This window comes from Lygodium microphyllum, chromosome 18 (genome assembly GCF_053477565.2).
Source record: "Lygodium microphyllum isolate KBCC chromosome 18, Lygodium_microphyllum_v1.1.10, whole genome shotgun sequence".
In the NCBI taxonomy this organism is placed as follows: Eukaryota; Viridiplantae; Streptophyta; class Polypodiopsida; order Schizaeales; family Lygodiaceae; genus Lygodium; species Lygodium microphyllum.
The window spans coordinates 112,184,617-112,208,958 of NC_141152.1; the positions used below are offsets into that span (position 1 = coordinate 112,184,617).

The window sequence follows — 24,342 nt, forward strand, 5'->3', positions numbered from 1 at the left end:
ACAAACAGCCACATCGTGTGCGGACTGCGTGTTGGAGGCTTGAAACACTTGCCGGATGGATAGAGACAATGTTTGGCAGCCTGGCTAAGATTCCCTTTGGGAATGGGGTGTTCGAGCAAAGCTAGAGCATTGGAAACATGCAAAAACGAGATTGTCTAAATGGGAGCGTAGGTTGTCTATTTATAGAGAGTTTGGGGCCTTTCAAAAAGGGCTGATGTCCACATTTTGGTCATTTTTTCAGTAGTTCCACTTAGTGGTCGCCACCCTAGACAGCTTATGCCTAGAAGTAGGCAGTCACTTCATTCATTCCACACTCCACTTCTGTCATTCTTCACCCCTCTTCTTTCATTACTCCAAGACTCTTCTCTCCTCACGCCATTGCTACCCACACTCCTATCGGAGGACATCACAATTCATGGCTGTCTTCCACTCAGCTTGGTATCATGTTTCCTCATTAGGTATCAACTTTTCCTCATTAGGTGTCAGTCTGCATTAGCTAGCGTCATCCTTTTCCCTGCACTTGTTGCATTTTGAGGCTCTCCATCAGCTGGGGTCAACTCCTATTAGCCTTGCCACTTACCAAGCTAACCACAAAACATTTTCACTCTTGAAACATTACCTTTCACTTCGAAACGTCTCACATTTGGGCAAGTCCCAAGTGAAACACCAAGTGAAACGGTTGAATAATATATATGAGATAGTTTTCTTTATAAATAATCAATTTCATTAGATATTTATACAAGGTGAATCCTTTCATGTCAACAAATGATGTCTATCCTATATGTAGAGTGTCTAAAAACTCTCAAAAGAGTAAGAAAACAATGATTGTTTTTCGATTTAAAAATGTGGTTTCACTCAGCCGTTTCACTCGGGGCATTTCGTGTTTCAGTGCTAGCGAAATGCATTTCATGGTTACCATGCCACTTGCTCAAATCTGCATCTTGCATCTTGAGGCCTTCCCTTTGCTTGACGTCAGTATTGAGCACCTGGTGGCAACATCCTTACACATGGTGACCATCCCTAGCATCAATTGTCAAGAGCTGTTCTTGCTTTGCGTTTTGCAGCCCATCACATCAGACATTTGTGTTTGCAACTCCCACGTTTCAGGCGTCATCATTGATCCGACGTTTTGCTGTGTGGGCATCTTTCTGGCATATGAGGAGTGTGGTTTGCTACCTCAACAACTAGTGATTATTTTTCTCATCTTTGATGGCATCAAAGGACCTTCCTTGAGAGCTATCCTTCACCTTTGAGTGATTACTTCGGTAGTCCACTGTAATATTTCCACCCGTGAATATTGATTTCCCGCACACGGCGTAAACCTCGTGCAAAGGTTATCTTTCATATTGGAATTTCCGGCAGTGTAATCTGTGACCTGCACGCGAGAAATCGGGACCTCCGCATTGGCAAAGCAAAACCGAGGATTCAAACCCACAAATCGCACGTAAACACCCTCTTGGGAGGGGCAAATTGAATATTATCAAGGCAATTTTTTTTTTATTTTACCCCTTTTCCCCAGCTGATGCACGGCTGGAGGAGAGGAAGTGTGGGGGGATGGACTTGGTGGAGACGTGGGCTGCATGGGGAGGGGGGGAACCCATGCAGGGGGCCACGTGGTGGAGCCCTTCTCTCCCCCCCCCATGCCTATATAAACACCCGCTAAGGTGTTGAAGAGGGGGAGGGGAGGACAGCCGGCTGCTGCCATCGCCGCGTTGGAGGGTGGAGTGCTGTCGACGCTGGGAGAGAAGAAGGACGCCGCCGCCTTGCTGGAGACCACCAGGCCGCCGCCTATCCTCGCCATCGCCATCAAGCCCTTTCCCTTGTCCTCAACGCCTTTTCCTTCCCAATCATTGGGCCTCCCACGACGTCGTTGTTGGTCTCAGAAGCTTCCTAGAAGCTTCTTAAATAAGGATAAGGCCATAAGCCTTGGTCCTACGCGGCCTTTCCGGTTTTAAAACCGGGCCTTCCATAAGCCCAAAAACCCGCAAGCCGGTACTCTCAAGGATCCGCACTTTGGAAAGGATCTCCGGCGTACGAAGGAAAAGGGGAAAGATCTTGAAGCTGCTCGCAACGGTTAGAGAAGACTCATCGATCGCGTAAGGATAAAGGCAAACCGGAAGTCCGTAAGCACGCTAACGATGGCTCCCAAGAAGTCGCAAGGTGCGCCTGCGGGAGGTTCTTCTCCTAACATTCACGTGGACATCTCCCCGAACCCACAGACCCAGTTTTTTTTTTACTATTGTGAATTCATACTAAAGTAATGCGTTAAGCATGACAACTCCATGGATTAGGAAGCAACCGTGCATGTTCAAATTCACCTAACCTAAGTTAAATGCAATTGGTAAAAATTGGTAATTTCCATATAAACGCTAATCGTCCATCCATCTTACGACCTTAACAGTAAATTGCCTTGTCGTGCATTTTCAAAGGAAAGCCACATATTGCCTAGGGTTAAAGAGGAAATTGTTAAGTGCATTGGTCATGAAGGAAGGGAGTATTTTTGCAATAACTCCCTTCGTTAGGATTCGCATGAGGAAATTGTTAATTCCTGTTGCACGGCATGAAAAAGAACCCCGATCTTATATAAGTTGCATGGGAAAAGATGCTTGCAATTAGATTAAATCGACACTTGCCTTAGTATTGCATGAACTTCATTCACGATGTTGTTGTATCTAAGGGTCGCACTTATACTTTCGCAAATTTCATTTCATCAAGTAGCATTTAGGAATGATTGCATGGCTTATAAAAGCATGAAATGCAAATACTTAGACAAAAGGTTGTAGGTGTTATTCCTTGATGTAAATCCTAGTAGGCCCTATGTAAGTTATTCTTCAAATTATCATGCCTTTTGACTTTAGCAAAAAGGGATAGGGACATTGCGGATCTTATGGTGCGTAGAATTAATGAATTACATGTTTACATGTATTGTAACATTTTGCAACTATTTTTCTACTTTAGATTAAGTTTATCTTCTCTAGGAAAGAATTGTCTTTGTCATAAGACAAGTAGGTCAATTTACCGAAGTCATTTGTGGTATCATGACTGTTAGGGTTTCGTAGAGGCATAACTAGCCGATTCAATAAAAAACCTCAAAGTACTAGCTAGGGCTTGGCACGTTAGAAATGCAGCCAAGTATCGTACTTGGACGCCAAGTCGAAGTCCTCAAACCCAAAGGTCCTACCCACCTTTCCGGAATGTTGAGTCAATTGGACGCTCACGCAAATAATGATCTAGGGTTTCTACCCTAAGGATCATTCGACCTAATGCTAGAACTTGGGTTGAGTTGGATCCCTATGACCGAACGTTGTCGGCCTAGTGCGTTTAGGATTGGGTTGAGTAAGAAGACACCCTAAACCTTACTTCTAGCCTAATCATAATTCCTTGACCAGAAAACACCGTTCAATGGGTGAAATGATTCCTTGGAATAGAGGCGACACTTGTGCAAACAAGTTGCAACGTCGCATAGACTTGGGGTTAGTTCACAAGAGAGTTTTACCATTTCTTGAAATGAGGTTGGCAGGTTCTTGCGCAAGTTTAACTTGCAAGGGGATGAGTAGTCATCCTGTTACATCACCCTTATTGGAAAAAAATTGCCAAGTCGCAATTGATCCCAGATCGAATGCTGGATGCATTCGGAGAGAAGGATTCACTTCTTAACAGTTGGCCAAAATAAACGACCACTGGAAATTGATTGTGCTTGAATAGTTTAGAAAGCACTGTTTGCATTGTTTGCTCAAGGAACTAAAGGATGAAAAGATATCTAAATGCTTCAGGTGGAAGGCCTGAAGGGAGTGGCAGCTTCAGTTACCCCCGACTGCCTGCCTGATCCTAACCAAGGGGGTTGTTGACCGCGTCGGGAACGTGGACCAAACCCGCCGCGAGAGGTCTTTCCGTTGAGCTCTACTTGGAGCAGGAGGACGCTTGGGTGCCAGGGGGGGCTCTGGCCGTAAATCCCTCGCCTTTCGGGTCCTGCACAAGAGGCTAACGTGACTCGGGATTGGATCTCGAGGCCCGCATACTAGTCTACGGGCAGAAGCTTGGAATAGTGATCCCTAGCGGATTACTGGATAAGCCTTCGGGCGGATTATGGACAAGCCTACGGGCGGAACTCCTTGTATTCCAAAGATAAAATGATGAAATGATAATAAAGAAGTTGTTTGATATTGTTTTTCTATGTCACGTGATAAGATTACGTGAAGGAACCAGTGCTTAACAGGGTTAATTAAAGAAGCTGTTTTTTATATGTCAAATTAATGTGTTAGATAATTACATAACTAAAACAAACCGAGGAAAGTGCGGAGGATGGACCATGGGTCCGTCCTACGGCTGGGTGGTCCCGGTTAGCCGGGAACTTTTCTCAAAAATCTCGAGGAACAGCGGGATGATCATCATCATCAAAACGAATAACGAGAACGATGACCTAGAGTTACATCTTACCCAAATTTACGTTGTTTTAGGGGAACGGAATGGGACTATGCCTTATGACAGAGAGGTTGAGCCTTGCATCCCTCTCGTTTCCCATTCTCTTTGAACCAAGTGCAGCGTGAATCCGCTTCGGACCTGGCGTTTCTGCGTAAAGTAGTTCGCTCGGGTCTGACGCTAGTTGCTGCTAGCTAATGACCAAACAGGAAAACCCAAATTCAGGTCGATCCTAAGTGGGAACGGCCAGGATACTTCCGCTACGTGGCAGACACGGGAAGACCTAGATTGCAAAACCCGTAACATTCCATGGGAGTGCCGGGCGGAGTTTTCTAGACATCCTTTCCGATGGACTGCTAAGACGTGTCCTGGATGATTCTAGTGGACACGTTACATCCACTCACTGCTCAGAGGATAAATGTTTCACTCCCTTCACCATGTAGATTCCCAAAGGTACTGCTTCTTGATTCAAACAGGATAGTGGAGTTATCTTTTGAGCTTTAGCTATATTGTATCAACTTTTCTTCTCATAGCATGATTTAGTGCATCATCACCCTGTTCTTTTGTGTTTTTGAGTTTCTCTTCTCTTTTAGTGTTTGCCTTACACACTATGTTTCTCCCAGCAAGTCCTACTCTCTGTTTGGCCTCTCTCTCATTTTTTGATGTGGTATCAGAGCTAGAGGTGCTCAATGAGCCACGAAGATCCTCTGCCTCAGAGAAGGCAAAGACAGGTTGTGGATTTGGCATCATCAATTGATTTCTCCCTTCGTTTCCATTGCATCACAAGGAGACAGTGGCACCTTTCTATTCTCCTTCCACCCACCCTCCTTTTTACAGGTTGACACTCTAGTGCTATGACTTCTCCACAGGCAAATGGACCGACCAATGGGTGCTCCTCTTTTGGCATCATCGGACTTTCCACCAATGCTTGATTTTCCTAGGATATGGTGATGAAGGTGAAATGGGATATAGATTATGGGATCCTAAGAAAAGAAAAGTAGTACACAGTAAATGATGTCATCTTCCGGGAAGATCGCATGCACAAATAGCCTGAAAGAATTGAGGAGGCCAGAAGGGTTGTATTCTGGGAGGATGTACCAATAGGACAATAAAGAATGCTCGTTAGACAGCAACAAATACCTATTGAAAATGTCCTTGAAAATCCAGGGAATGATGCTGTAAATGATCAGTAGGATCTTGCCCATGATGTCCCACAAATTCAGCAAGAACATGTGCACTTTGAACAACCTGAACGAGCTATACAGTATGCTGAACCTGTAGAACAGGAGGCTGTTAATGTAGATTTGCAAGTTGAATAGCCAACAAATTTTGACCACTGGGTGCGTAGATCGACTAGAGTGCAAAAACAACCAGTAGATTTGTTCGTGGAGTAAACTATGTGGCAGATTATGTCATGTTAACAGATTGTGGTGAACCGTCATGCTTCGAGGAAGCAATGGACAAACAAGATAGTAAAAAATGGCAAAAAGCAATGCCATTAGAAATGGAATCTCTCACGAAGAATGGCACTTGGGATTTAGTACATTTACCAAAAGAACAAAAAGTACTACCCTGCAAATGGGTTTAGAAAATGAAAGTCACTTTTGGTTCTTTGCCCAAGTACAAGGCATGCTTGGTTGCTTAAGGGTACAAGCAAGAACATGGAATTAATTTTGATGAAATCTTCTCTTCTATAGTCAAAATGGCTACTTTGCAAACCATCTTGGGCTTGGTTGCATCTAAGGACATGGAACTCATACAGATGTATGTAAAAACCGCCTTCTTACATGGTGATCTGCATGAGGAAATCTATATGCAGCGGGTTGACGGTTTTGTTGCAAAGGGAAAAGAGCAGATGGTATGTAAACTCAATAAAAGTCATAGCAGCTAGAAACGTTTGAAACGTTTAGAAACGAAACGTTAGAAACGTGTTTCGTAAGTTTCTTTCGAGAAGGGGTAAAATAAGAAATGCGAGATTTTTTTATAAAGGTTTTTTTAATAGTTTTAAATTAGGGAAAGATATTTTAAACCTCCATTGAACTCTCTCTTAAACAAAAACAAGTGAATTGAGCAAAAGTGATAAAACATGAAACAATATAGTCAATTCAAAATGACACGTTACACATCCACGATCCATAATCCATTGTTGACTATTGTCAAAGATTAATCTTTGAATAAGCTATACTATAATCAAACCTTAAACATCATGATCATTGATTCATGCATATCACATAAAGAAAATTGAAAGACATTTTACATAGCCCATGTGCAAATAGCAATGTAAAATGGGTGAAGCGGTGGCAATATCATGATTCTCATTTCAAAACAAGTTATAAAATGACAAAATGTCAAAATCCAAAATGAATCATGATATATCTAGATAACTTATAAATGAGACTAGAGTCATATAATGAATTGTCCAAACAATAATGGTCCATGGACACTACATTGACTAAGTGAAAATCCCAAAAAGGTAAGACTCTAGAGTCTTTATTAAGGTTTCTTTGTCAGATATATGGGTGTATAATGGTCTTTTGTTGGTGGATATTGTTACAACTAGTGCATTGCACATTTATGGTTACATGTTCAAGGAGCTAAGAGTTGTCCAACAAGTAATGCCGCTTCATGGAGCAAACTAAGAGAGACTAAAGGAGTTATCATACTCTTAACAAAACTCAAATATAGCAAACTACTAACTTTGATACCAAAAGGTGAAGGCAATGATCCAATCAACAATAAGGCTACAAATGTAACCAAGTACAACAATCCTTAGAGCAAAGGATGTTATTGAGATGAAGGAAGGAATTTAGACTAAAAGTGCAACTACTCTAATTGGCAAAGGAAGGCTAAAAGACAACAAATGACATCAGACCATGGCAACAAGATGCTACAAAATGCAATCGTTTGACGAGTCTCTTAAAGCTATGGATTCAAGTGTCATGTTAAGATAGCAAAAATGCTACAGTAAAAGTAACCAACAATAGGGTGGTCTCATATGATGGCAATCATCAACAAATGATTGACCAACAAACACCCTCCCTCTATCATGCCAGAATGATGAATGGCACTAATGTGGGTTGAATGAAAGGCAATTGATGATAATAGCAATAACAACAAGCGAAATGGCAAGCTCATGGTGAAATTGAAGGCAAAAAAAGGATAGGTTCAAGATGGAAGAGAGTGGCCAACCCACAATCCCCCATCTGCACAGCTTTTCAACAACTAGATTTTTTCCAAATTAAAAATTTGATAAATGAACATTCAATAAAATGGCACAGTTGCAAACAATGCACATAAAATACAGCATTTCCCAACAACCTAAAGGTCATAGAGATACAACTCCCTAAAGGTGATAGAGAGCTCTAAGATTGCTTAATTCCAGAAGTGTCCACTTTAGACTACCGCAAGGGGAGAGGAAAATTATTCAAGGAATTTGCGCTCTTTATAATTGATACGTACGAATTTATTCAAATTCTACCCACTAACAAGATATAAAGGTGCGGTCCAACATTGCTACAAATAGGCTGGTATTCCGAGCCCTCCAGCCATATAAATATTTGCGAACTTTCCTAAACGTACATTGGAGCAAACCCTTATGAGTTATGACTCATGAGTCACAACTCAGATTCATCATCATCATCATCGCCACCATCATCCCCATACTCATCCTTCTCACTCACACTCCAATTATCCTCTATGTCATTTATGACACTAGCTCGAGTACTAATTGCTACCATCCCACTGGAACCTTCTGTTGGAATTGATGCATCAGCACCCTTGGCCCTAGATCTTGTTTGATGCCGAAGTTGTGCTCTCTCTACTACAAGTAAGGCCCACATCTCATCATCCTCTTGTGTAGGATGCACCAATTCTTCTAAGCGAATTTTCACCTTGAAGGAGTTGGGGCTGATCTCTTTTGGTCCCTTGCAATTCTGTCTTTTGCGTAGCACTATTGACAGGGTGAAAGCGAATAAGTAGAGGAGTTGGTGTGGGAGTTGGAATTGTCGATGGTCAGTGGGGCAGGAGGGGATAGTCGATAGGGCGAACAGGCGCACAAGCGGACATGTGGAGGAGGTGGCGTGGAACTATCGACGGTCGGCGGGGCAAAATCGGGACAGACGAGCGAGACAGGAGGTGTGAGTTGCAACAAGCTGTGCACGCAACAAGTCACGAGTGACAAAAGGTACGTTTCTTTTGATTTTTTTTTTTTGGCTTTTTTTTTTTCCATTGACCATAGACTAACACTAACCTTTGTTTTTTGTAAAGAAACGTTTTGTACTTTACGAAACGTTTCGTAAGTTTTGAAAGCAAAGAAACACGTTTCTTTGTTGCTATGATAAACGTTTGTATGGGTTGAAGTAGGTACTATGAGAATGGTATCACAAATTTGATACATTCATGCAATCTCAGGGATTTCATTGTTCTTAAGTTGATCACTGCTTATATACCGCGAAGGCAGCAGATGGCATCCTTCTTCTCTTAGTTCTGTATGTGGATGACATGCTAATTGCAAGCAAGGATGTTTATGCCTTGGACTCCTTGAAGCAGAGTCTACACAATAGCTTTGATATGAAAGATCTTGGTGAGGCAAATCACTTTCTTGGCATGCATATGCTCAGAGACAGATCAAAGGGTCTTCTTTATCTGTCATAGTAGGAATATATTACGAAAGTTCTGTAGTGTTTCAATATGGAGGGGGGGAAGCTATTAGTGTACCATTGCCTCCATATGTGAAACTTAGTGCAGATGACAACCCTACATCAGATGATGGAAAGGTTGAAATGACCAAGATACCCTATGCTTCAGCTCTTGGTAGCTTGATGTATGCTATGGTTGCTACACGTCTTGACATTGCATTTGTGGCGGGATGATTAGTAGATACATGGTATATCTTGGCAAGAAGCATTGGGAAGCAGTGAATGGTACCATGAGATACCTTAAGGGCGCAAAGGATTTGTGTATCTGCTTTGGTGAGCAGAAGTCATTTGTTGTTGGTTTCACGGATGCAAACTATGTTGGTGTCACTAGTGGTGATACTTTTTACAATTGCTTATCTTATTTACTTATATAAATATTTTATTTTTATTTTCTTTTGTTGCTGGTGCTTTTTACCCCTAGAGTTCTCTTGGAATAAGCCGAGATCTTTGCATGGCCAGAAGAGACAGGCGTTGGGACAAATTGGACTAATGGTTTGTCTGAGCCTTGGGACCGGATTGAATAGGCATTGAAGAATAGAATGCTAGTGGTTTGGGACTGTGTGCTTAGCCACTAGAGATAGTGTAGGACAATGAGCCTGGCCTAGATAGAAGATGCACATGTGAGAATGCTCACGGAATAAAAGTCACCGTAACTGAGCCCCATTACACTTTTTGATGTGGTTGCAATGATAAAAGTTACTCAGAACAACTTGAGGAATGCAGGGGTCACCATCCCTAAAATTTAGGGAGTTACTATTTTTGGACCCTAGAATCTGTTCGTGTCATTATCTTTGTTTTTGCATAAGGATTAATTCATTGGTTTGTGCCGAGGTCAAATTTTGCACCGATCATGGAGAATTTTAGACTGGAAGGTTTAAACAGAAAAATTGTTACATGTATGTCATGTGGCACAAATTCCCAAAAGAGAGAGAGAGAGAGAGAGAGCATTAAAAAAAAGAAGTAATAGGCATGAGGGGCAGACCCAAGAGTGAAGTTTTGAGGAGCTGAGGGTAGATTGCTGCAATTTCATCAGCCATGGAGAGTACTTCTTCGTCTTTGACTCAGTACGGAGGTAGAGCTTGCTCCCTCTAATCAACTCTCTCTCTATTCTCAGAGGAAATGCTTTGCATGATGGGCTGATTCCATCGAAGGTATAGTTCTCTATTTTCTTTGCACTTCTGTTGAGGCAAGAGCCTCACTGTCCAGGTCCAGGGGCAGCTGTTGGCTTCTCCAATGTAGGAACTAAATGAAGTAATGACCATGCCACACAGGGACAGGGTTTTTCAGCTCTGATTTAGTGCTGTTTATGGGACTGTTTTAATGCTGGACAGTAAAAATACTGAATTCAGAGATCTGTAGACTGCAATTCTGCACATGAATCATTGAGTTTTGGTCACAGAAAATACTTTCCTAAAAGGGATGTTGTTCTGGACATGTTGGATAGTAAGAATAGTGAATTCAGAGATCTGCAGAATTGCAGAACAATAAATTTAGAGATCTGCAAACTGCAATTCTGCACATGAATCATTGAGTTTTGGTCATAGAAAATGCTTTCCTAAAAGGGATGTTATTCTGGACATGTTGGACAGTAAGAATAGTGAATTCAGAGAGCTGCAGACTGTAATTCTGCACATAAATCATTGAGTTATGGTTACAGAAAATGCTTTCCTAAAAGGGATGTTGTTTTGGTCATGCTGTACTATCCTTATGCAGTTGGGATTTACTCAGAAAAGATGAAAACCAACGGTTCTCAGGTTATGTATTTTGGAACATTTCATTTTTGTAACTTTCTATCTTTTAACTGATAAAGAAATACCAAGAGGGGTGCTGGTCTTCGGGGCCAATCTGGTGTTGAGCGAGGGAGTGAGGTCTCTGTTTTTGTGCGTGTGTGAAAAGATCAGGTGTTAATTGAAGGAACTACCGCTTTATGTTTGTCATAGACTATTGACCATCCTGACTGCAGGAAGTCTACTTGAGGATATGTATTCATGTTTACAGGAGGAGCAATCTCTTGGATATCTAGGTTGCAAAAGTGTGTTGCTTTGTCTACTACGGAGGCAAAATATGTGGTTGCCAGAGAGGCATGCAAAGAGGCTTTATAGCTTTCACGTCTGGTGAGAGAGCTTGGGATTATAGAGGTTCCTATCCTTCATTGTGATAGTTAGAGTGTTGTCATGCTAGCACGGAATCTTGTCTTTCACGCAAAGACAAAGCACATACATGTGAAGTATCACTTTATCAGGGATGTACTTGACAGCAAAGGCATTGAGCTTGTGAAGGTACATACAGATGATAATCTTATAGATCTTCTTACGAAGGGTCTTCCAACCGAGCGGTTTGCTCATTGCCGTCAGATGATGGGGGTTGGATAGTATATATGTCTTTCAGCTTTGTACATACATAGACTTAGCTGATTCTTTCCTCTATCTTCAGGCACGTTACCTTTAGGTGGGAGGTTGTTGGGAATAAAGGCTCACTGTGCTTTTTATCACCGAGTTCGAGTATGTGGGTGGAAATGCACCCTTCACTTGTTGTACTTTATTTTATATATATATATATATATATATAAAACCTAAAAGTGGTATACTAGTCTTTTGTACCAAACATCAAGTGCCATGCTCACTCTCTCACTCTCTCACTCTGTTGCTCTCAACTCTGCACCTTCACTCTCAGCTTAGGAACGGACTTCACAACACCCTGTCAACATCGGTGGGTAGAGTATCATACATGCCAGATGAAATAGTAAGAGGGTAGCATCTGGATTGGGCCCTCAACTTTGTCAGTTGTTGCTCATGTTGCTGGTGGATCTCCCTCATCTCTATGTGATTTAGCATCTATGTCTAGTACCTGTGTATCTATGGGCGGCGTGTTGCTATGATCTCCTTGGCTCTCTTGACTATCACCTCTCTCTTTATGGGCGTTTGTGTGGTCATTGTTTGGAAGAAATCGGTGAGTTCTGAGTAACATCCCTCTTTGTGTGTAGTGCCAACCTTAGTAGTGATGTGCGGAGCCTTTGAATCCTGACTAGGAACTGGCCTAGGAGGCGTTGGTGTGGGGACTCCATGACTATCCTCAGGGAAGTATCTCCTCCAAATAGCAAGGGGTACCGAGCTCGGACTGCACTAAAGTCTCTGCACTTGTAGATAATGTTCTCTTGGCTCACTTTCTTTTGACATAGCTTGCAAATCTGCTCAACTTAGGAAATGTGGACTGGCCTCCCGGTCTCCTCCAGTTGGTGAGAGGATACCTTGATTTGGTCAATGGCTACTTGCCTCTCATGTGGCATGTATAGATTGAGGTTTTTGGGTCTATCAATGAAGCCATTGGCTGTAGTTTTCATAAAGTGGTCTATGTAATACAACATCTTTAGGGGAAGAGATTGACTAGGTGAAATCCATATGTATCGTATGTACAACTGACAAAGGTTCTGTGGCATGACCAAGTTCCTCTCTGTGTGGGAGAGGTGTGTGAAGGGGAGGTCAAGATCATACTAAAAAGGGGGAGATGGTTCATGTTGATCCCTTATCCTGTAAGCCATTGCTCTATGTGTGCATATCATGAAGTCTCTTGTCGTGCCTTAGCTAGCTGCCTAGAAGCCTTGAAGGCTCTCCTAGGTAGTCTATTTTGGTGCATGTCACGTACTTTGTGTGTGAAGATGATGGTCTTAAAAAGGCCCTGCATCATCAGGAGGGCGTTAGCAAACTTGGCTCTAATAATCTCATGTGGTACTGATGATTTATTGTGGATCATCCATGACATCATGATTATCTGTGGTCTCTCAATTTGTATCCATAGGTATGTAGCCAAGCCAGGGATCCAAATAGATACACCATACATCATGGTTGGTGTGGCTAGTGTGTCAAATAGCCACCTTTGTGTGCGAGGCTCTTGGAAGTGTGCTTGGTGGCGTACACTCCCGATCATGGCAAATGCTGTGAATCCTTGTGAGAGTCAGTCTCTAGCTGTGTACGCCATGGTGAATCTCACAGCGGGTGTAGTGAAAGTGACCCCTATCTAGACATATGAATCGGCAACCTCCACCTTTCTAGCTCCTAGATTGAAGAATGATCTCCTTCTCACTGCAACTGATGTGTGGAAGATCAGAATCTTGGTTTTCTCAAGATTGATGATCAATCCACGCTATATATAAAAGTCATGAAGGACATGGAGATGTTGGTGTAGACCCTCCTATTATTCAGAGATCAAAACAATATTGTTAGCATAAAGCATAATAGAGACCAATGTAGTTGCCTACTCCACCCCATCGTTGCCCTCTCGTGTGATGTGATCTTCTATCTCATCGATGTAGAGAGCGAAGAGTGTAGGTGACAACGGACATCCTTGCTTCACTCCAATGGTGCTAGAGATCCTGTCTGAAAGTCCCTCTTGGGCATCTCACTTGACCCACCACTCTCTCATATAGTGCATAGATACCCCAAATCATGTCCAATGGAATTCGAATATTTGTAGCCTCTGTAGTAGTATATCTCGTGGAATAGTATGAAAGGCTTGACAAAAATCCTCAAAGCAGCAATATAGTCTCTTTTTCCTCATTTTTGCATTCTTAATCATGCTCCTCAAGCTGAAGATGTGGTCAAGTGTAGAGAATCCTTGTTGGAAGCCAGCCTGTCCTATTGCTCTCAATTTGCCTCTCTCTTCATATGCATTGAGCTTTGCGTCTATCAGAGCTCCATATATCTTTGTTAATGTGTGGCCCACCATGATGGTTCTATAGTTACTGGGATCTAGCGGGTCCCTAGACTTATGGATGGGCACGATGGTACATGGTCCACTCATTTGGGAAGCCTTCCGCTAGGGCCCTATTGAACATAAAATCAAGAAGAGGAGGGAATATGTTAGTTGCATAAATGAAGTGCTCACTCTGTATATTTGTGTGATCCGTCAATCGTCCATGTTGTAGGTGTTGAATGATAGTAGTATCGCTTTCCTCACCTTATCATGTGTGAAGAAGGTGAATGTGGTAGGGTGAGGCATCGGTAGGTGAGGAATCGATGGTTGGTGTGGTACATCAAAGTGTCCCTTTGCATAGGAGTGGTATCTCTTTGGGTCACTAATGGGTGTTGGATGACATGGCTCTTGGAATTTGTGCCATGCTATGGCTACATCTTTGCTCATGAACAAATGGTACAAATCCCAATACTCTGCCTCCTTGTATGGTTGTTGTTTACAATGAGTCAAGATCTGCATCTTTCATGCAGGGCCTCTCTCTTTGTGATAGACCCTAGTCTTCTCTGGATTCAGAGGTGTCTATATAGCTGATTGCACTCATTGTAGTATAACTTGTTTCGAGGCATGGTCCCATGTCGGGTGGGTTTGCTAGTGTGTGTGGAGTGTGGGAATCTCTAGAGGGCAATGGAGTGGAGAATGGAGGTAAGAAGGGAGGCTGATGCCGGGGTAGAAATTGCTCAAACTGTGTGAGCCCATCATATATGTGATGGCTATATACGTCAGGTAGCTGATGCTTAAAATAGAAAGTGGTGGACTGAGTATGGGCAGTGATTGGTATCTTTGGGTGTGGGGAGGAGGATATGGTGAGGGACAAGTAGGTATGATCTACTGCAATTGGGTAGGGGAGATGATGAAGGATCTGATTAGTTCCATTGTCTTGATGGAACTTTGCAAATAGTTTATTGCACTAGAGCCTGTGGGCTGGAAGCAAGTTAGTGCTCTGGATCCATACCATTTCTTCATCCCGTTGTAAATAACAAGATGGTGCGCGGACCCTAGCTCTAGTAGGTGTTGGCCATAGCGAGTACTCTCCTCCAATATCAGTGGATATTTTGTATGTGCCTGCCTCCTCTACATTCGTCACTTGTAGCCTCCTTGAATCAAAATTATGCGTCACATTGTCTGCTAAGTGTCCTTGTGTTAAAATATCTGATTAGGAGAATTTTCCCTAGATTGGAGTAGTGTACAATATGACTCGATAGGTCTATAAAAGGGGACTCTCCTTCTCCATCTTCCTCTCCCTCATGTTGTTGCAGTTGTGTGATAGCATATCGCAATCCATGTGGGGGAAAGTAGAATAGGGCAATATATAGCATGTGGCTGTGGGAGGTATCCACTCTACATCCATCACCTATAGTCTCTTTGAATCCTCAAAATCATATGTGTTGCATTGTTTGCTCAAGGTCCTTGCGTTAAAAATTTCGATAAGAAGAATCTTCTCTCAATTGGAGTATTGAACAATCTCACTCGATAGGTTTGTATAAGGGGACTCTCCTTCTCCATGTCCCTCTCCTTCTTGTTGAGAAACCACTTCTTCAGTTCACACACTTCATTTTAGGGTTTGGTGTTGATAATCCCAAAAAGGGATGGTGTTCACATTGTCACTTTTTCAGTGGGCGCCCACATAGTGGTGCGCCACCCTAGACAGCTTATACCTATAAATAGGCAGTCACTTCATTCATTCTTTATTGACCATACTCTCTTTAGTCATTCTTTACCACCTTCTTCGGTCACCACCACCACTTCCTCTCTCTCACTAGCCCCTTCCACTGCCCTCACACCCTTTCAAGAGGACTTTGCGGTTCGTGGCCATTTGCTAGTTTCTCGTCCCTATACCGTCCCAATCCTGTCCCCATAGTAACAAGTAATGGTCTCTCTCCTCCTCATAGTAACAAGTAATGACCATTTGCTAGCTTCACGTCCCTAGACTGTCCCAATCCCGTCCCCATGTTAGAGTCCCCTCTCATGGTAATAGATTCCTACCCATGTCCCCGTCTCCATCTGTCCCCAAAACCCGTCTCATGTTACTGTTGGGAATAAAGGGCCATTGTGCCTTTTATATGTGCACGGGTGTGAACACACCCTTAGCACATTTGTACTTTCATATATATATATATATATATCTAAAACCTAAAGAGATACACTAGTCTTTTGTACCGAACAGCCATTGTGTCGTGCTCACTCTCCTTTCTACTGCTCTCTACTCTCTGTGTGTATTATCAGTCGCGTTGACTCTTAGCTATGTCAGGCTCCATCAAACTGGTATCGGAGTGGGTGACGGGCGTGAGGTAACTGGCGTGAGGTGATGTGCCTAAGGTGACAAGTGCTAGTCAGGGCGTGCAGCAGGTTGCAGGTCAGTTAGGGCGTATGCAGTTAGGCAAGTGTGAAAGACAAATCGGCTCGTGTGCAGGAGAGGTAGTCGACAGGCTATGGTTGACGTAGGCCAAACGGGACCTGCACACACGACTAGTCAGTGCACACATGAGCAGGCTCAGCGTTTGTGACGTGACCAGGCCCATGCAACAAGGTCAACAGGTTCAGCGCAGATGAATAGCGTTGACGGAACATACTGTAGAGACACCGCGGATTGGATTTGATGGGCTGCGATTGGATGAGACAGGGTGCAATTGGATGGGTCGGATTGCGACACGCGACGACAGGTACCCCAACAGGTAGCAGGCAGTCCGGCTAAAGGTTGTGGGCTAGGCATCACGTTTGACGGGGCTATGCCAGGATAGATTCATCACGCCATCTTTTCCTACTGAATTTTTTTTTTCCTTTAAATTTCTGCAATTACTTTACTAGGTGCTCATACGCAAAGGCACAAAGTGAAATTTTGCCCAAGAAAATTGGGGGTTTCCCAGATTTGGAGACTTTAATGTAGAATTGGACAATCTGACTCAGAAATTGCAAAATTGGTGCACATTTGCCCGGGAATTTTGGGCCTTTTCACATTTTAGTGAATTTTTTTCAATTTCACTGGAATTTGTGCACATCAAGGACCATGTGCACGGGTGTGAACACACCCTTAGCACATTTGTACTTTCATATATATATATCTATCTAAAACATAAAGAGGTACACTAGTCTTTTGTACCGAACAACCATTGTGTTGTGCTCACTCTCCTTTCTACTGCTCTCTACTCTGTGTGTGTGTTATCCGTCGCGTTCACTCTGAGCTCCGTCAGGCTCCATTATTCTCTCCCATCTTCGATGAAGAGTATGCATAATATTTATCCAGATCCTAGAGATAGTTTGTGCAGTAGATATTTCAAAAAAAATCAACAACTTGATTACATCTGGTTGTCCATATGTACCAAGCTATAATGCTCGCTATGAGCTCCCATCTATGACAATTTCCCTGAGTCCGCGTAGTCTATGACAAATTTGGCATGATAATCCTACTCACAAGCGGACCTCAAAGAAGATAATGACCACCTTGTGTATCCTCATGTCCACAAGATGGGCCTTTGTTTGCGACCCAAGCAGTCGTCCCTAACCTAGCAATCGAGTCTGCAATTCCATGAAAGAGCATCCTAAAGATTGTTTTCCAAACTTCGTAAGCCCTTAGGCAATCCCATATGCAATGCCTTTGTGTCTCCTCATACTCCCTAGAGGTAGCGTAGGGGAGAGCGATGTGTCAATTGCTAGACTCCTGTGTGCTAGTAACCAAAAAAAGAGTAAGATCTTTCTTTGTCTTAAGCTATGCCCTAGTGTTCTCCAAAGCTCTACCAAAAAAGGTTGTTATATACCATGGGAAGTCTAATTCTAAGTTGTAGCTACCATTAGTCTAATCTTGATCATCTATATCCTCCTTCCCAACCTAGTCGTATACCCAAAGAAGGGCACATCCTATGGCATCTCTGTAAATTGGTCTCTCCATACCCACTCTCCAAGGTCCCATTGAAGTATTTGCAACGGCCTCCTTATATGTGCCCAATATTTCCATCTATTTGTGATATGAGAGTGAGGGTCTAGATCTAAGTACCAAGTTGTGTCAGAACTTTAATCTGTTGTTGGAGAGCATCCTATGGGATCCAAATCCTGTTATCTAAGTCTTTCATCCATCTCTACTAAAAAGGTAAATACATTTTCTCTAATGGTAGCTACCATTGCAAGGAGGATCTCTCCTATGGTGAAGAGCCCAATCGATATCTAGAAAGTCTCGATATTAGTCTTGCGTTCTAGAGATACCACTTTCTTGATGCTTTTCATTATGGCTCTAGCCCCCTTGACACCATAAATTCTATCTCTCTATAATTGACGACTCAAGAAAAGCAAATCACTCCCCTATAGAAGCTACCTTACGAGGAGAATCTCCCCTAGACAAAAGGGTCCTCTCTTCAATGGTGTGGCCTCTCATTGTCTTGAGTAGTTGTTGAAGAGAAGATTGTTGCCTTAGCTTCTCTTTAGCAGTGATTGGGTTAATATGGTGAAGTCTTGTAGATATTGATCTCCATGCCCCTAGGACTGATGCAACAAATTTGACCTCAAAGCTGTTCCCAAGTTCTCTTGCTTGGATGTGTTGAAATATCAAATGTATGCTAGTTTGCTATCACAAGGATGTGGAATTTTGATGCTTTGCTTAGCATTTGATGAATAGTTAATCAAATGTGCAAATGTGACTCGCACATGTGAGGTGTAGGTCAATTATTTCACAATGTGGGACCCAAGACCTTGAGATGTCAGTTGGTGCTAGAGGCAAAATTTGTAACAAGTTAGGTTTGACAAGTACTAGGTGGTATCCGATGTTAGATTTTGGCCTAGACCAATTTTTCGGCCATTAATGTTAGTAGGGTGACATTAGAGACTAGGCATCAATTAATTAAATAATGCGGGTCTAAGGGCTAATAACTGCCCAAGATACTTGAGAGACAAATTGGCCTAGCCAATTCAATTATTGGCATGTGGAATTAATGTTTTGGGCACTAAAATAAAATTTTAGTTAAATTTTAAAGTTAATATTATGTAAATTAATTTAATAAGTTGGATAACTTGGCTAAGCAACTTTGTATGAAAGTATGTTGGATCTTTGATATGAGGTCAGCTTTAACTGCTTAGTAGTGAATGTGTAATTCATCACTCTTTCACCATCTTAGATCTAAGCTTGCCCTCATGTTGCTGCACAACCTTATGAATTTAGCTGGCAATGTGCAAAGGCAGTCATAGCTCAGAATCCAGATGATATATTTGCTCACATGAACTAGATATACCTCCTGGAATAAATGAAATCGAAGATAGAAGACAAATTTGCTCAATTAGAAGACCATCACTTGCATCATGCTGTCTTCAGGTCAATTTACCAAGTGGTCCACATAATTCAAGATGAATGAGGATACTTGGTTTAGTAACTTGTTTGGTAACTGATCAGACTGGACCAGAGTGAGCTGTTAAATGACTTGCATTATTCTTTTGGGATAGTTGCCTTCTCCTGAAAGGAATGACATGGCATGTCAAAAGAAATTGGTACTTTTGATTTACTATGAAATGTTTGTTTCAGATGTCTAGTTGAAAATCAGTGTTGAGATATTTCTGATGGTTGCTGAAATTATCTTTTGTGTGGAGGTGATGTTGAAATAGATCTGGGATTCGACTACAGGCACATGCTTGCACACATTGGGGCCAGGGCCTTTGGATGAGAATGCAAGCGGACACAAAAAGAAAATCAATGCAATGGCTGTCAATCAGGATCTTCCTTGTGAGTGCTCTCTCTCTCTATACCACCCACCCTGGGGGGCGGGGGGTAAATAAATCACACACAAAATAAAAGAGATATCCAAAAAGGATTTGGCCAATGAAATATGTGCGGCTTTTTCAGCACACTGGCCTTCTCTCAACACAGGCAGCCCTTTGATTGTCCCAACTGGTAGTGGTTTTCTGTATTGACATGGTCCTGAAGCACAAGAATTCTTAAGCATGGATTTTCATGATTTTTAGATCAGACAGTTGTGAGTGAGTATGTATTTGTTGCATTTTGAAGGTAGCTGTGTATGATTTTATGCCTTACGTCATAGAGCAGTGTAGCTATTCATATCATTATGTTGAAGATTATACTGCTTTTCATTACCATTCTGGATCAGTAGAATACTCCCTTAACTGTGTCAATAGTTCAAACTTTTCCTCATTTCAGTAGGTTGGCCATTGTGCTTGCTTTGACCTTTGAACTTGTGGTGCAGATCTAGTGGCCACTAGTGGTGGTCAAGGAGATAGCCAAGTATTGCTATGGAACATAAATAGGGGAGAGCTTGTTTGTGATCTCAATGGAGAACTCAGGTAGTCAATCTAAGAAAAATTTAAAGTATGAAATACTTACCAAGTGGCCGTTCATATTTGTGATATAATTAGTGGTCTTCTTCATGTGCTGCAGAAATCATCTTGCAAGTCTTCCTTGCATGGATGCCCTAGAGTTTTGCAACCAAAACATTCTCATTTGTGGAAGTGATTCTTCGGGGGGTCCTGCAATTGTGCAGATATGGGATGTCCAAGCCCCTCAAAATGTGACGTCGTTTCCAGCAAATGAATCTGTATGTGTGTACCTAGATTTTTCTGGGACAAATTTCTTGATTAGAAAATATTAATCTAAAATGATCTTTGTTCTGTACGATATGTAGTACATAACCTCGCTAAATGTTGATCCTATGGGACAAATTATTGCATCAGGTACTATACTGCTTGAGTTGATTCATTAACTAAAATTTCTGTTTTGAATTCAACATCTTGGCCTTTCTGCAATTCAAACGTGGCAAATCAAAGGGATTGCTCTTCATTAAGTTAGACAAATTCAAATCATGTTTATGAACCAGCTATAATATTAGTTCTTCATTCTGATATATTTTAAGGTGCTGGTGATGGGTCTGTCGCACTTTCTGATGTGAGGACATGTGCTGGTATTGTGAGATTGCCTTTGGGGTCAGGCAATGAGGTCAGATTGTGCATTATTGACATAGTGTTTTGAAGATATAAAGCTGTGGATCTTTTGGAATAACATTAATATTAAAGTCCATGCCGTTGTAGGTCACCTCAGTATCCTTTAGCTCCTGTGGAAGATATCTTCAAGCTTCCAGCACTGCAAATAGGACGTTTGTATGGGACATGCGCATTATGCCAATGGATCCTGGTCCAAGACCTACAGATAACCCGCTTCGATTGACTGACAACATGTCTCGTAAGGCACGATCTCTCCATTGCTTGAGTCATGGTGCGCCTATGCCAACCTCAGAGAATGCAGGACAGATGCCCGGGTAAGCTGTCGGGCTTTTGTTCCTTTTTCTTTGTCAGAGATGTTTGATGGATTGTTGCAATGCATTCTGTGCTTCTGGCATGTATGTTCAGATGTTCTTGTGTTCACAGATGTGATTGGGGGTGGATTGATGGGTTGTTGCAATGCGTCCCGCACTTCTGGCATGTATGTTCAGGTGTTCTTGTGGTCACATACGTGATTGGGGTGGATGACTATTAAAATATTTAGTTTTTGGTTTACAAGCATTGGATATGTCATGATGAATGAACCTTTTGCATGAGTTGTCACACAGATAGGTTGACTGGGTTGGTAACATGGGTCTAGTTACACCCATGTGTGTGTATGAACATTTGTATGTAAGTCACCATCCCCAACATTCATGCCAGCAGAATGTGTGCATTGTGTGTGGTTGTTTGACTTATAGCTGATTTTTTCTTTTTGCTTAAACTTAAGGTCAAAATTTGGCTTTTCTTCTCCTTCATGATTGAGCCAATTTTTTGAGTGATGGACCAAAACTCACATATTCTCCTTTTGAAAGATAAGAGATTTGCTCAATTTGGCAAATATAAGTGATCAGAGCCTCTATAACTGCGGGCAATGACGATAAGAGTTGAGTGAATCAAGGCCCTTTTTGTTCGCCCTAAATTTGGTGAAGATAAGTTTCTTGAATTTTCAGAGTCAATCATGTGAATCTACCAAGGATGGGAATGAGCTCTAATGCATTACTCTATAATTGATTGTCACTCTGTAATCAAATAAAAGCTCAGCCTCTGGATCTTGATGTGATTAAAGCATACTTTACTGACCACCTGTACTTGCTGAACCCAATCAAAATAGACTGGCACCTACCCCATGATATATCTTTTGTGCCATCCAAAAGATCCCTAACCTTATGTGCAATGTTACTGGCAAAGGCTTGGACCTTGCTATTGGAAGTAGAGACCATGTGCCAAGTTCTTGACTGTCTTAGTTCGATAAGAAGATCAGATGGTATTTGGCTTTGTAGTTCAAGCATGCTAGTGTCTCAGGCAACCTTAGCCTTTGCCAAAGCCCCTTCTCCCCATTAGCAGATGAAATTCCTAATTAGTCATTTCGTCCAACCTCTACAAAATCTGGGAAAAGCCCAGCAAGAGGTAATATGCCACAGAGTTGTATGTTGAACTTGGCTGGCCACAACCAGTCTCCCTGCCAAGGTTTAGCTGCACTCCAATAACAGAGCCCCTGTCCAATTCTCACAGAGAAGGGTTACCACTGCTGCTTTCCTGTGATATCAGTTAATACCTCACTGAGGTTCTCATGGAGCTTACCGAAGTTTGCATGGGTTCTGCAATGCAAATGCTGTGTAATGGATCCAAACTCTATGAGACTTGTGTCATTTATCGATGGAACCTAGGGCTTGGCAAAACAACTTCATTACTGCTACAAACGCCTTGGATTTCTCCTCATCTGTCTAGATATACAACTGTATGATATGCAAAATTGTACATCCTTGAGCTCATCAAAGCCTGAGATGTGAATTTGGATCCCTCTGTTATCTATCAACCTGTTTGCGTACTTGCAAATTGAGAGCATTTACTGTCCTGATTGGTATTCTATAGGTTGGTGTAGGCTACCACCAAAATCAAAGGGTTGGCACATTTACTAAATAAAAAGGTTGCATACAGTGATGTAATGTGGATGCTGTCAAGTTGTTTTATACAGGTTTGTGGATGAAGGAGATCAGGGTGTGAATGATGCACGATGGTTTCATAATGAGCCTGTACTGGTCACTGTCAGTGGAAATGGAAGGTAGTGTTTATTCCACAAGAATTTTCTTTTTTCTTTGCTGTGGTAAGTCTTGTTAAAGATTCTGTCCCTGTTTTCAGTGTTGCAATGTGGGACATGACACTTGGGGACACATGCATACAACATATGACAAGTCATTCTCGGTGCATCAACACTGTAAGTGCTGCAAACTTTCTATCAGTGTGAGGTGATCTCTATCATTTATGTAGGGTTCTGCAAGACAGTAGTAGCCTATTTATATTTGTTTCTTTTCCAGGTTGCTGTTTCACCCAATGATAAATACATTTGCAGTGGTGGTGATGACCAGAAAGTGGTGTGTACAATGTTCTAAATGGAGATTTTCTTACTCCGGCAGTTTAAAAAAAAATAAAATTTCCTTGATTATTTTGCACTGACTGCATTATTCGGGGTACTATGAAGGACGTCACTGCCTAACACATGTTTCTTCTGCAAATGTGATTTAAACTCTGTGGAGTTGGTGGTTGTTACTTACATGTCTCTACATTTTATACTGGCTAAGCAGGTACTCTATCATAATACACGAGATAAATCCTCATGTGGGTGGCGCCTGACACATCCACTGTTGGAGGAAGCAACCAATGATTAAGGGTCTGTGTTTAGTGCGGCACTTTCCACTTTTCCTGGTCAAGATAAAGCAGAATCATTGCAGTCCTGCCAGCTAACAGCAGAATTATTTCCAGTTCTGTTTTGAAGAGCTCTGGGATGGAGTTTGGATGCTTTATGACAAAAGCACAGCAGGAACAGGGTATCGCCACCTGGACATTACGGGCCAATGAGACCATATCTTGGGAGCATAGTTTTTGATGATATGTATGTGTCGTTTCAGTAATGTCATGTATCTTATAATTTACAAATTTTCTCGCAAGATGTTTATGATATCAATCTAAAATTTTCTGTATTTCATGTGAATGTGAAAACATGTTGGCTGTCAATGTGAGCTCTGGAGGAAAGTTATGGTTTTGTTGAAGATTGAATGCATTAGTCTTTCTATAACTGTTTGATCGTTCCTGTTCAGGATCTAACAGAGTTGTTCAGATTGGTCGGGTGAGAGCTGAAATTTTAGCTTGACACAGGCCTTTTTGGATACTATTATTCTAGTTCTCATTTGGATTTATAGCATGCAGTTCAACTCCTTGGAAAAGGGGAAATTTATGAGTATTATTGCTCGATCGAAATGCTTTAAAGCAAACAAGGGCACACATGGGTGCAATGGAGCATTACCTACCTTGTGGGTCCTTATATTTTCTGTTACTTTTCCATCAAAGTCTTTCAAAGCACCATCTGAGATATGAATATGTATATGTGTGTGTGTGTGTGTGTGTGTGTGTAAGAGAGAGAGAGAGAGGTGTAGGAAAAAGGGAGATTCGAACTCGGGTTATTGGGCTAATAAAATAAGTGACTTACCACTGGGGTAGCTACTTGAGAGAGAGG

General features: G+C 42.0%; 1 protein-coding gene across 3 annotated transcripts in view; it reads left to right on the top strand.

Annotated features, from left to right (window-relative positions):
* Window positions 1-24,125, top strand: part of LOC148021265 (ribonucleoside-diphosphate reductase subunit beta) — a 137,419-nt gene extending 113,294 nt beyond the window's left edge. Inside the window, exons 13-23 of one of the 3 annotated variants that reach the window (XR_015694698.1) lie at window positions 19,446-19,563; window positions 20,042-20,138; window positions 20,233-20,389; window positions 20,477-20,525; window positions 20,705-20,787; window positions 20,880-21,106; window positions 22,807-22,893; window positions 22,971-23,046; window positions 23,147-23,203; window positions 23,414-23,721; window positions 23,927-24,125. Coding sequence is in view for 2 of the 3 variants with exons in the window: in XM_087699125.1 (XP_087555251.1) it covers window positions 19,446-19,563; window positions 20,042-20,138; window positions 20,233-20,389; window positions 20,477-20,525; window positions 20,705-20,787; window positions 20,880-21,106; window positions 22,807-22,893; window positions 22,971-23,046; window positions 23,147-23,203; window positions 23,414-23,497 (1,035 nt within the window). In the remaining variant the exon portion in view is untranslated. Of the gene's footprint in view, window positions 1-19,445; window positions 19,564-20,041; window positions 20,139-20,232; window positions 20,390-20,476; window positions 20,526-20,704; window positions 20,788-20,879; window positions 21,107-22,806; window positions 22,894-22,970; window positions 23,047-23,146; window positions 23,204-23,413; window positions 23,882-23,926 lie in introns of those variants that run through there. The other 2 variants (XM_087699125.1, XM_087699124.1) reach the window with 2 other exon arrangements.
* Window positions 24,126-24,342: the final 217 nt, after the last annotated feature.